Genomic DNA, 14,348 nt, shown 5'->3' with positions numbered 1-14,348 from the left:
ATCTTACTTTACTAATTATTAATTTATTAGTAATATTATGTAGTATCCTGTTGAGAAGTTTATCATGTCTCAATTCAAGTTCAGAAGGCAATAAATGAAAGTTTGACCATTATCCCTTTGAAAAGTTGACTCTGGATGGAGAATAATCTGAATTGGAGAAAATTTGAAGTTGAAAGTAGAATAGGCTAATAGATACCTTGAGGGTTTTTTTCATACAAATAGTGCTTCTCTGAAGTCTTTAAGGACATTTCAAAGTTTATTCTTGAATTTTTGTAACATACCTTCTTTAACCTTATTTACAATTTGTCGTGTTTTAGGTTGTTAAGGATTGGTAGGATTCATTCCAGTACTTGTTTTAAGTTATCACAAATTCTGAACTAGTAAAGTCCAAATGATACAGCTTTTATGTATGCATGAAACAAGTTTATACATAATAGTTTCATATGAAAATTGTTTCCCTTCTCTTTCTTTAGGGCAATGTGTTTATGTATTATGGACTGTCTAATTTCTATCAAAACCATCGTCGTTATGTGAAATCTCGAGATGATAGTCAGCTAAATGGAGATTCTAGTGCTTTACTTGTAAGTAAAATGATGGGAATATGAAAATGTGGTAGATATAAGAATATGTGGTAGTAGCTTAGTTAGAAATGTTAAATTTAATGTTAGGATGAAATTAAAGTGTTACTTGTTATTTATAATTTGTTTAGTGAGGGTTTTTATTTTTTTAAAGATTTTATTTATTTATTTGACAGAGCTTGAGAGATTGAGCAAGATGGCACAAATGGGGAGCTACAGAGGGAGAGGGAGAAGCAAGCTCCCCGCTGAGCGGGGAGCCCAACATGGGGCTCTGTTTCAGGACTCCGGGATCATGACCTGAGCTGAAGGCAGATGCTTAACTTACTGAGCCACCCAGGCCTCCCAGAACAAATTCCCCTTCGGATGCCCAGCCTGGTTTGGGCTAGAGGATCTTAGTTTCCCGACTGTTGTTCAACTTTTCATAGCAGTGGTTGGTGCCCAAGTATTTTATGTTATTGCTGCCAGTGCAGCAAACCTTCAGAACAGTGAATCTCTTAGAATGCAATTTAGCACTGTATTGTGACCAGAATGCTCCTGGTAAGCATATATCTGCTCTAGGTTATCTTTACTGGTTTTATTGCTAGTTCCTAATGTTTGGGCTCTCAAGAAGTAACAAATCTATTTAAAGATTCTGGTTAGGTCTGCAATATTTTGCAATACCATATGGGGTTTTAGGACTCCAATCCAGAGAAGGTGATGTTGAGACACAGCCAAGTCCTTAGATCTTTCTGAGTTTGTTGATTGGGATTTATACATTGGGCGTTTTTAGAGACCTGGAAAATGGTGGTGGTTTTACATTCTTTTATTTAGATACACCGTGCTCTCTTTGCTAAGGGCAAAAGAAGCAGAGATTGATTCTTTTCTTACAGGCTGCAAGCAAAAAGTTTTTAGCCTAGACTAGGAACTAATTAATTTGGTTCTATAAAAGCCAGACAGTAAATATCTTCCGTTTTGCAGGTCATATGGTCTCCGACACTGCTACTCCCCTCTGCCACTGTAGAATGAGAGTAACCCACAGACAATACTTATCATGAATGGGTGCACTGTAACTGTGTTCCAGTAAAATTTTATTTATAAAAACAGCTGATGGGTTGGATTTGGCCTGTAGTCTGTTATTTATTGGTCCCTGAGCTAGACCAAAATGCACGATTTTAAGACCAGGTAGCTTTCAAAAATTTTAAAGATTTTAAGAATGGACAGATTGAAGTCTAAGTTACTTAAAACATTGTATGTAAGGTCCTTCACAATCTGATATCAACCTACCACTCCACTCTACTTCATTGTTTCCAACTTTTATCTTTAATGTACCTTTGGCCTGGCTGCCCTGGGTCATGTGTGCTTCTCCCTAACCATTCCTGGGACCAAGTAATCTGCCCTTTTGGCATTTACATTTTGTTTGCCTAGGATGCTGGGTTAAGTCTTGCCCTAGAGGTGCTCTCACCTGGAGGCCTATTTTCTATAGTGCCCTTGGATACAAAATAGCTTCTTTACATATTTAATTCATTCATACCCTATCCCAAGTCACTTCTCACCTTGCTTAACAAACTCTCCCCACATCATGCATTCCTAACTCTATCCACATCATCTGTTCTGGCCTTACTCTCAGGCCATTTTTTATGTAGTTGCCATAGTAGTCTTTTAAAAAATGTAAATACCACTTAAATAATCTTTCAGTGGTCTACCATTTGGAGTAAAATCTCAGGATGATCTGAACCATGCGTAATTCTCCGGTATCATCATATGTCATTCTGCTTGTTCCCATACTCTAACTACATTCTCCCTTTACCTTCTCAGAAATAACAAGTTCCTTCTCAGTGGTGTGTATTATTCTCTCTGCTTAAAACCCTCTTCTGCCTGCTTGTCACATGCTTGTCTCCTATTCTTTTTTAGGTCTTAACTTATGTGATACTACCTCCAGAGCAAACTTTTCCTTACCATAGATTCTAAAGTAATTTATTTTGCCCTCCCCCATTAATTACTTGCATACCACTTTTGTAACACTTAACTGCAATTTGTAATTATATATTTACTTACTTGTCTTCTGTTCTCCCAACTATACTGTATGCTCATGAGGGCAAGGAGCATGTGCTTAGCACATGGAAGGCATTTTAATAAATACATATTGAATGAATATAGACACCTTCATCATGGCTCTTATTTCATATAATGGTTGTGTATGGATCTCTTTCCTCTATTATACTGTGAGCTGCTTAAAAGCAGGGACTTTATTTATTTTTTCTGTGTCTAGCACCTTGCAGGATACATGGTATATTAGGTACTCAATAAGTGGCTTTCCTAAACCAGTTACTGGAAAGTATCTAGCATTGCTTAGTTCAGGATCTCTGATGCATTAGGTAGTAAATAATATTTTCCTTTCTTTTAAAACTTCCTAAAGAATTCAGTGGCTAGAATATATTTGCCCTACTGCGAGTTCATTTATATTTAAAACCTCACCCTCCCTCCTTACTTCCTTGGACATGGGACCATGGGATTAACCCAGAATTGCAAAATTTGAGATGATCTAGTTGAACACGTTCATTTTCTAAGTGAAGCCCAGCTAAATCAAGGGACTTGATTAGTACATAGTACATAGGTGGAACTAGAGCCTCCAGTCTGCTTTCAGTTGAAGATTCCTTTTATTATGCCAGAACTGGATTGACCAGAGGCTGCTTCTTAATTTTTCTTGAGCAGAAAACTCTTTGTGGTATGATTTTTGTGTTGATACGAAAATTTTAAAAAAGTCAATTTGATATATGCCTGTATGACAAAGTATTTGCAAGGAAGGGTTACATAAAAAGGTAACATGGTAACATTGAGAAATAACTTGAGTATTTAAATGTGGTATTATAGTCTTTACAATACAGACTTATTTTGTATGTATTGTAAGTGAGACACATGTAGGGATTGAATTTTTAATCAGTAGTTATGGCTAGCTCATAGTTCCCCCAGAGGCCTGTGTGATAATTTCTCTCTTCTTTTCCTTCTAAACCTCAGAATCCCAGTAAGGAATGTGAGCCTTATCGAAGAAATGAAGACAAGCCAATTGCTCCTTGTGGAGCTATTGCCAACAGCATGTTTAACGGTATGATACAGATATAAACAAAGATACAGATTATAAACATATATAAATAGGAAAATGTGTGTAATTTATTGATATTGATTTGATAGTCTAGTAAACATGATTGAAATTGAGAAATTGAGCAACTTTTTTTTTTTTTTAAAGATTCATTTATTTGAGAGAGCGCTCGGGAGCACTTGCACATATGCAAGTTGGGGGAGGGGCAGAGGGAGAGAATATACAAGCAGACTACCCGCTGGCATGGAGCTCGACTCCAGGCTCCATCTCATGACCCATGAGATCATGACCTGAGCCGAAACCAGGAGATCATGACCTGAGCTAAAACCAGGAGTCGGATGCTCAACTGGCTGAGCCACCCAGGTGCCCTGAGCAACTTTAAAATAAATATATCAGTTAGTTATTTAATGGGATGTTATAATGTTTTGTGACATGTTTTTGAGAATTCTTATATTTTAAGAATGAATTTCTCTCTGGGAAGAAGAAGCAGAGACATTCTGCTAGACTTCATACTTCGTATATGATAGAATAAAAACCAGGCTGTCTTTTCCATCAACTCTGAATATTTATACCAGTGCAAAGAAGGTATAGTTGATCATTTAAAGCAGCGTTGTCTGATATTAATATAATGTAAGCCATCAATGTGAGACATGTATATATGTTAAAATTTTCTGATATTCACATTAAAAACAATAAACAAAAGCAAGTGAAATTAATTTTAATAATATATTTTATCGAACCCCAAAATTACCTTTTTACCTATAAGTGATACTCAATATATAAAATTTATGAATGAGATATTTTGTATCCTATTTTTTTGTATTGAGTTTTTTTATTTCTGAAATATATACTTATAAAACATATTCATTTGGACCAGCCCTAATTTCAGTGGCTCTGTAGCCGTGTAGCTGGTGGCTACTGTATTGGACAGTACAGATAGAGAAATGGATAAGCCAGAAACTATTCAAGAATGTGGGTTTTTTTTTTTTAAGATTTTATTTATTTATTTGACAGAGAGAGCACAAGCAGGTGGAGTAGCAGGCAGAAGGAGAGGGAGAAGCAGGCTCCCCGCTGAGCAAGGAGCCCAACACGGGGTTCGATCCCAGGAGCCTGGGATCAGGACCTGAGCCGAAGGCAGATGTTTAACCAACTGAGCCACCCAGGTGCCCCAGGAATGTGTTTTTTAAAGGAAAGGAGGAGAAGCAGATTTACCCTGTAAAATATTTTATTTGGGTTAATATTAAAACATTTGATCTTATTACGTATCAGTTAGCTAGGTAAGAGAAGTGACCTCTAACTGTATTGAAGAAAGAGAAGTCCATCTAGGATTATAAAGTTACCATAGGTAATTCACATGTAAGTAATCAAGAGCAAATGTACAGCGTATGCCTGCCTACTCTGTTATAGCCACTTTTGGGAGCAGATACCAGATCCTCATTTCTCATAGAGTATAGTAGGTGCTGTGGCTTTTCAGTATTTAACAATATCTTCTTTTTTTCTGTTTAGATACATTAGAATTGTTTCTTGTTGGCAATGAATCTTATCCTATACCTATTCCTTTGAAAAAGAAAGGTATTGCTTGGTGGACAGATAAAAATGTGAAATTCAGAAATCCCCCTGGAGGAGAAAGTCTAAAAGAACGATTCAAAGGTAAAATTTACTAATATTTCTTTAAAACATGATATAAGCTAGGAGTTTTAATGAAGTACCTAAAATTTTCTATCTTTAGAATCTTAAAAATGTTTATGCTTTTTTAAAAAACAGCAACTTTTCTTCATACCAACTTAGGTAAAATATGTTGTACGTTCTAATGTACTGAAATTCTAAAGGAAATGTATAAGTACTTCTAATCTTGAATTTTTCCAGTATTTTCTTATAAGCATTTCAGTCATTGTCTTTTAAAACTGCAGGCAAGTTTCTTTTAAACAGACCCAATTTTTTATTATAGTTATAAATTAAAATTTATTTTTGATTCTGTGCCTCAATTTCATAATGTAATGTTTTTTACCATTATATCTTTGCACTAAATCATCTTACCAATGGCATACTTTTAGTATTTTCTTAATGGAGATAGTCATCAAATCTTTGTAGTTATTTGTTGTTACATGAGGAATTGGTTTGTTTCTAGATTTTAAGACTTTCTTAGAATATATTTATACCTTTGAAAATACGAAAAATAGATTGTGTATTATATATCTTTGTTTTATTTGAGTGAATTTTCAGTGAAACTCATAATAGAATTGAATATTTTGTCCCCTCCCCTCACCCCCTTTTTTTTTTTTTTAAGATACAACAAAGCCAGTAAACTGGGTTAAACCAGTGTACATGCTGGATTCTGAACCAGATAATAATGGGTTCATAAATGAGGATTTTATTGTTTGGATGCGTACTGCAGCATTACCTACTTTTCGTAAGTTATATCGTCTTATAGAGCGGAAAAGTGATTTACATCCAACATTACCAGCTGGACGATACTATTTGAATATCACGTACAGTATCCTTTTTTGGCCATGTGCACAGATTCATAGAATTTGGAAGGAGTGTAGTTCAGCCTTAACTCAGTTATGCAAGATGCTACTCTGTTTTAGTTTCGATCTCTGCATTTTTATGAGTATATGTGTATATATGAGAAAGTATCTTTTCATTTTTATCTTCCAGAAGTCTTAAATTTTGATAATACTTTGTACTAGGATTTAAGGATATTATTTGGTAAAATTATTTAAGATGCTGGTGTTCGGTTTATTAATAAGCTAACTATTTCTACAATGGAGATTGTGATTGAGCTTAATTCAAAGGCCAGTGAGCATAACTGATGCTAAATAAGCATTGGTGGTACTGGGCTGTTTAATATATATTTTTAGATATTAAAAATCAGTGGATGTTAGTTCACATCAACATAATTGTTTATAACTATTATTCTGTTCATAGTACCAAAACATTTTTATCATTAGCTGTTCCACATTAATAATTCAGGTGTAATTTTCAGTGCTTATAAATATCATTTATTTCATTGTAATTATATGTCAACATTTTACTAAGTACTGTCCATGCATTGTTTCATTTAATTGAAGCATTATGAGATGGGTATCATCTCCATGTCACAGAGAAGAATACAGGAACATAGAGTGTTTAAGTAACTTACCGAAGGTTGTACAGGTAATAAGTAGAAGAGTTGGGGTTCATAATCAAGCTATCGACTCCAAAGGCCATGACTGTACCATCAGCCACGACACTACTACAGGCTGTATCCCTAGTTACTTCACTCAAATAGTCAGACCAAGCCACATTGTCCTGGATACAAAGTCTTCTTTAGCTGGAAATACTGGACATGACCTCTTATTCTAAACAGAGTCCTTTTATTTTTTAATCTGTAGCCCATTGCTTACATGTATCATGAATGAAAGGTTCTCAGATATTAGCATTTGCATGTTTTCTAATGATCTTTGCATTTTTGAGTTTTCATAATCCAAATTAGCCATAAGTGTATAGTTTTGGTTTTATAATGCATTAGTAAATGATTAAATTAATAGACCTATTTCAAAAGAAATGTCTTTTTAGATCCTTAGTCTCTTGATTTTGCATTCGAGTATGCAACTGAATATGACCTGATAATGACAGGCTAAAAGTAGCCCAGTTTTGGAACCTAGGCCCATATGGGAGCAATTTTACACAGACAGACCCAGTTGAGGTGCTGATAGAAAGAACATTATCCTTAGGCTATTGCCAAAGTAAAAGGCAACTCCGTCACAGTTAGCATTCAGAAATCTAATCTGGTAAGGTGTAAGGACATATACAAGCCTGTAGCCTAGAGCATAGTAAAGGTAAGTCTTTGGAGTACTCAGTACTTTGTCTTAGTTAATAGACTATTTGCATCCCAGGCATTGAGAAGAGAACTGTCAGGAGGAATGTTAGCTCTCAAAGATTGATGAGACAGGAATCTGGGTCGGCAAAGCATCAAGGGTAATTATAAAAATTACATATAACGTAGGAACCTAGATCTTAGAATTAAGACAGAATCCCATTTTGGGGGTTGATACAGAGAGAGGCTAGATAGGTGATTTGATACTTTGCCCCCCCAGAGTGTTTTATTAGTTGTTCTAACTATCTTATTACAGTCATTCCTGCATCAGGTTAGGATTGATTTAAGAAAGTGGCAGAGTCTGCCATTTGGAGTAATAGGGTCCATCTGGGGGGATGGAAAATTACAGAAGCTAGAGAAACAGATGAGGCCTAAACTTGATTCAAAAGATGCTTTTGAAAAGGTTGTAAACCTTTCTGCCCTCATTCTCCCCAAAATCTTAGAATTGGTCCATGTAGATAGTTTATCCAGTATCCTGGTGTCCCATTTCTTAAATCTCTTTAACAGTCCACCCTTCACTTCTACTCTGTTTCAGCCATCAGCTCTGTGTCACACCATGAGTTTTGTCATTGCTGCAAATCAGCAAGTTAAAACTTCAGTATCATACTCTTTGACCTTGTGCTCAGGGTCCTCTCATATTCTCATAATTACTCTCTCATTCATGCTCTTTGAGCTCACGGAGACCTCCAGTCTCTTCACTCTTCCTTTTTCTTCTGGTCTGTCAATCTCCTTTTCCACTGTGGGTTTTATTGCTGTTCATCTGAAATATTTGTTTCACATTACATTCTTTGTGGCCTTTTGCCCCTTCTTTGTAATGAGAGTAAAAGCACCTGAGAAACCATATGACTCTTAATTTGAATTTGGTTGTTTTTGCTTGTAAACTATATGGATTTTACTACCAGTATTTAACTTGCTAAATCAGCGCTTCAGGGTAATAATTATATAATTATTCTGTGATTCAGAAAACGTGAGTAAGGTGCCTGTGTATCATAGAATTATACCAATGAATTACAAGCAATGAAATGCCAGATTTTTAAGTTGTGTTTTAAAAATCTACTAGAAATGGAAAAGTCTTCCTATACGCTCTTCAGATTACCCTGTACATTCTTTTGATGGACGAAAACGGATGATCTTGAGCACTATTTCATGGATGGGAGGAAAAAATCCATTTTTGGGGATTGCTTACATCGCTATTGGATCCATCTCCTTTCTTCTGGGAGTTGTACTGCTAGTAATTAATCATAAATATAGAAACAGTAGTAATACTGCTGACATTACCATTTAATTTTTTATCCTGAAAACAAATTTACTGCATGTGCATCAAGGCCAGTCCTATTCAACCTAGCTTTCGAATGCTGATGTCTGGTTAGTATGTCATCTTTGAAGTTGGCACGTAACTTTTTTTTTAAAGAGCAGTTTTTGTCCTTTGCTTCTTCTTTATGGATGTCTTGTGGAAATATATGACGGGTATGAAACAAATTAACTATATTGATCATATCAACACTGTAACTGCTAAAATGGCATTCTAATGTTTGCTTTTTGTTGGGTCAGGCCATATGATGCATAGAGCCTCTTTCATGTGAAATGCATCTACTGCTTAAATGTGTATGCTGTGTTGATATTATATTGACATATGATGCTGTATCCGTGTGCCTGTTGTGTGAAGAAAGGGATTACAAGATGTATGAATATAATGATTTGCTAACCTTGAAGGATTCAGAGTTACAAAACGATGAAGAAAGACCAAATTAAATAAAACACTTCATCATTTTCATGTGTCGTGTGTAAAAGCTTAAAGTACCATCTTTGCTGAGGTGGTTCCTGTATTCAATTTATCCAGTACAGTTCTTTGTCAAGTTTAGCTTTGATTTCAAAGGACAAGGACATGCTTACCTTGTCCAGCATAGGAATTAATGGTCATGTGTGAAGAGGTCAGGTGGGTCTCAGGTGGGAGAATTTAAAATTCCTTTTTCCATTTGGTTAAGATGTTGCAGTCAGGAACCCCAACTCACTTGATATGTTTTTACATGTGATCATTTCCCTTGAAGCTTACACTTCATAAGGGATACAAGAATATAGGTGAGATGGGAAAACTTCTTGGCAGACCTTCATCTTCTGCTTCAACTATAAACCAGATGTAAATGTTCAAAGGAGACTGTTTTCATTCTTGTGGTATTTAACATTCAGAAATTTGCTTCAGCATTGGAAATACCTCAAGCTGTTTTTATTTTGCAGGTAAGTTTTGATTTGAATACTAATGTTATATTGCAGAAATTTTAGAAAACAGTAACCTTCATTTCTTCTGTATTTCATTCAATTTTTGTATATAGGTCAAATGTGGATGTGTATGCACATTCTCTCTAGTTAAGGTACCAATTATTTTGGTTGGTTTTTCTAAAACATACTTTAAAAATAAATTCTTTAAATATCCTAATTAAATTCTGGAGATTTTACAATGTGCACATGATAAATTATAATATATATATGGTTGGAGTTATTTTATTTTCTATTAACTGGAATTATTTTAATATTCCTTATTGAATAAATGCTGTAATTTGTTTGCTATGGAACTTATTCTTGAATGTAAACTTATTTTTTCACATGCATGAAAATGTATGTCTTAATCAGAGATGGCTTAATTGCATTGAAATTGCTTTTTTTTTTTTTACTAAAATAACCCATATGTTTGTATAAAAGAATAGCTGTTTATTCAGAGTCTGTAATGATTTCCTTCAGTTGTATTTTAAATCAAAAGGTCTGGGTAATGTATCAATTTTGATTAATATATGTTTTTAAAAAAAAAAACAAAAATAATGTAATGTTTAATAGAAATGTGCCACACTTCGTAAGTTTTGTATAACATGAAATTCAGTTAAAAGAACTTGTAGTTCATAATGACTTTTAACTGGTAGACTATTACTTGCATGAGGTACTTACTGTATGATTATCCTGAAATTTCTGAATGCATAGGGTATTCTTTGTCTAAAAATATCCTTAGTTTTGTCAGTCCTTCAGAATATTGTTATTTATTCTGGTAATTGGCCCTCTTGCACATGGCAGTTTATTTTCTGCGGTGCCTCATTGGGGGAAAAGGCTTTTATCAGTCTTTCCAGATTGAGTTTGTGTTATTTAAGGAGGACTGCCATCCTGCATCTCTTTTTCTGATTAGGGGACCAAAGGTGCCACTAAAGAAATATTGAAGACCTTTCCAATACTTTCTCATCTTTGGTGAAGACAGAATCTTAAAATATATTTGGAGTTCCATCTATTTTACAAGTTCATTGATGGCCCAATTCCCTTCTGGTCTCCTGCCATTTGAGCTATAAGGGATTTCTGTTACTAATTATGAAGAATGTGGAACATTCAGATGGCCTATGTGAAGCAGGGTGGGGGGAGGAAAAACATTTCTTACGGGTTTTATGCTCATCTTTTGGAAATACTGATGTCATATTCAACTTTCAGAGAATCAGATTGCATTTTATTGCATTTAGGTTAAGTAGAAGGCATTGAAGAATGCATTGACTTACAGGATGTATTTTGATATATGAAGTTTCCCAATTGAAGGAATTATTTAATAAGTAAAAGCTAAGAAATTTCATTGAAATCATAAGGCAGTTAAAAATGGGAAAAATAACTGTACTACCTAATGGATAATTATTCAAGAGGAGAGTCAAGTGAATATTTCTTGTTTATTGGTTAGTAACAGTTTATTTGTAACCTTGATTATATTTAAAGATAATGTTCTGTTAGTATGTTCTGTATTAATAAAAATGAACAAAATTAATTTTGCTATGTTCAAGTGTCTTGCTAAAATAATAATGCCCCAGTGTTCTTGCTAATGTTGAACACTAAATTTTAGCTCAGTTTAATAAGTCCCAAGTTTTAACATTTCCATGTCTAGATTTGATTGCCAGTAAGTGTATGTATTAATCACTTTGACAGCATTAACTGCAAGATTTGTCTGTATAATGGGAAACATCTTTTCTTACGAGAAGGTGGTCAGAGTGTCACCTGAATTATAGGCAGATGGGCTCAATTTGGTATTAGATCAAGGAAATGTCTAGTAAATAGAAAAGGAAGAACTGGTAGAGAAGCAAGAATAATGAAAATAATGAAGAGGGCAGGGCATACAGGAAATGAAAAGCCAGACCAGGAAGGAGGAACCGCTGACTGTAGGGTTAATCAGTGCTGGTGAGTCGGCTCACCTCCTATCTTCATGGAAACACTGCCTTAGAATGATAGTATGGCCCTTTGTTGGTTAAGATGAAAAGCTTTGTTCTTTGTGAACACGGTGATTTTGAGGGGAGGGTAGAGGGAGTAAGGAAGTGTTGTTTCAAGAAGAATTTTGATGCATAAATGTTTGTTGTAGAGTTTGGATGATCTAGTCAAGTGTTTTAGAGCTTTTTTTTTTTTTTTTTTTTTTGCCCATGCCCCATTCGATAAACATAAATCATATTTCCCCTAATGTCATTTGAAATTTCAGAATAAATATGTCTAAAATCAAAGCAGCCATGTGACCTTATTTGATTTTATCTATTTGTAAATGTATAAACTTACATTTTATCAAAGTAACGTGTATACACACTTAAAATCTCCCTGTCCCAACTTTATTTATTTTTTTAAGATTTGGTTTATCCATTTGTCAGAGAGAGCACACGAGCACACAAGCACAGGGAGTGGCAGGCAGAGGGAGAAGCAGGCTCCCTGCTGAGCAAGGATCCCGATGCGGGTCTCGATCCCCGGACCCTGGGATCATGACCCGAGCTGAAGGCAGACACCTAACTGACTGAGCCACTCAGGCTTCCCTCCCTGACCCAGCTTTAACTTTCAGAGATAATCACTTTTAGTCCAAAAGTTTCTTTTGGTATTTGCTTTAGTATATCTAAATAATAAAATAATATGACTTCTACTGTTGCTTTAACAGTTTTAGGCGTTATTGTCTTCTTGATAATGTTACCTGAGGATTTAGCTCTTTAACACACCTACCTCCTCTTCTCCCATTGTGTTATTATAGTTATATTTAGTAAATACAGTAGCTGTTGTTTAATTATGACTATAGAGCACAGCAGTGCCCCACGATTATGTTTTGCATCATTTTGTTTTTCCTAGAATTAACATTTTTAACACATAACTTTCTGGAAACCTATCTTAAACTCTCTTTAATTTCTCTGTCAGGTCCATTATGTTCTCATCAATAGTTTTGAGGGGTTTTTGTCCCCAAATATCAGATAGTCTGATTCTCTGTTTTCACTAGGGAGGTCTATTCTGTATTTGTCCTTCCATGCCAGTCTTTACTGGTGGTCCTCTTGGCCAGTTACACAGCCATTATCCCATGACCTCCTCTTGTCACCCTTCTGTTGTTGGATCTGTGTCCCGGCTTATTCTCTAGTTTACTGGAGCACTTCCTAAAGCACTTAAAGCTTCCTAAGAGGTGGTATATGAGAGGCCAGTTTTCTGAATCCTTACATGTCTAAAATGCCTGTATTCCGTTCTCACAATTTCATTGATAGCTTGACTGCATATACAATTTTAAGTTTAAAATAATTTTCCCTTAGGGTTTTGAAGTCATTGCCCCACCCTCTTCTAGGTTTCACTGTTACTTTTGAGAAATCAGATTCTGTCCTAATCAGATACTGAATCTCCTAGACTGATGCTTAATTTTCTTCTCTTTTTCTCCAGTTGTTTAGACACTTTGTGTTTAGACACTTTGTCTTTGTGCTTTCTAGAAGATTTCATTTTGATCTTCCAACATTATCGTCTGTTGAATTTTTTGTATATTTAAAAAGTATTTTGGGGCGCCTGGGTGGCACAGCGGTTAAGCGTCTGCCTTCGGCTCAGGGCGTGATCCCGGCGTTGTGGGATCGAGCCCCACATCAGGCTCCTCTGCTATGAGCCTGCTTCTTCCTCTCCCACTCCCCCTGCTTGTGTTCCCTCTCTCGCTGGCTATCGCTATCTCTGTCAAATAAATAAATAAAATCTTTAAAAAAAATAAAAATAAAAAGTATTTTAATTTCTAAGACTTCCTTTATTTCTATTCTGTTTCTGAAAATATATTCATCTTAGTTCACAGATAAAATATTTTTCTGAAGATATATATGCTTTTCTTTCTTTGTTAGCATTGATTTTTGCTGTTGCTATTTAAAATTTTTTTTTTTCTCTTCTTCATGTAGGTGACTTTCTTTGTATTTCCAGCTAGTCTTGACAATCCGTCATATGTGAATGGCCCCAAAAAACTAATTGAAAGCTCTTTTTTGTGTCCAGTGCTTGACAAGTGATAGGCTTCACTAGCACAGTGCTACTCAGAAATGCCACTTGGCGAATTATTTGTTCCTGTTCATGATAAAGAGCTTAGACAAGTAAAAAAGAGTTGGCAGGTCAGCAACTGTAGGTGGACCAAATTTTGAGAAGTACTGCATTAGAGGTTGGCAGAGAGCCGGACATTTGGCTGAAGGCCTTTTCTTTGGGTCTGTTCAGTTTCTCTAGAGAATTCTCTGGTCTTCTGCAGTAGGAAGGGGTCAAGGAGGGTCTGTTTCTTCCCTGTCTTTAACTGCTTCTGCTTTGTCCTCCACCTCACCTTCTGGTGTCCACTTTATGCATATTTCCATATACCTGTACCTCTGCATATCCCTTCTACCTGGTTGTCTGCCATTACTTTCTCCAGATAAAAGTGACCTCCTACCTGTGGGAGACGATGATGGAGGTGAGAGATTGTCTTTGTTTGGCTGAGAGGGGTAAGTTGGAGGTCTTTGGATCTGACCATTCTTTTGTATATAATTTTCAACTAGTCATTTTCAGGCCTATTCCTTATTGCTGTAACTTTTTTTTTTTTTTTTAA

At 35.5% G+C, this 14,348-nt stretch overlaps 1 protein-coding gene across 1 annotated transcript in view; it reads left to right on the top strand.

The window, feature by feature from the left end:
• The window catches only part of TMEM30A (transmembrane protein 30A), a 34,415-nt gene extending 23,118 nt beyond the window's left edge, over nt 1-11,297 (top strand). Inside the window, 5 exon segments of the mRNA XM_008684838.2 lie at nt 474-581; nt 3,573-3,660; nt 5,161-5,304; nt 5,942-6,148; nt 8,605-11,297. Of these exon segments, the coding sequence (XP_008683060.2) occupies nt 474-581; nt 3,573-3,660; nt 5,161-5,304; nt 5,942-6,148; nt 8,605-8,798 (741 nt within the window). The 3' untranslated portion in view covers nt 8,799-11,297.
• The last annotated feature ends 3,051 nt before the right edge of the window (nt 11,298-14,348 follow it).

The sequence above is a fragment of the Ursus maritimus genome, unplaced genomic scaffold (genome assembly GCF_017311325.1).
Source record: "Ursus maritimus isolate PB19 unplaced genomic scaffold, ASM1731132v1 scaffold_29, whole genome shotgun sequence".
Lineage (NCBI taxonomy): Eukaryota > Metazoa > Chordata > Mammalia > Carnivora > Ursidae > Ursus > Ursus maritimus.
This window is presented reverse-complemented; position numbering and strand designations above follow the sequence as displayed.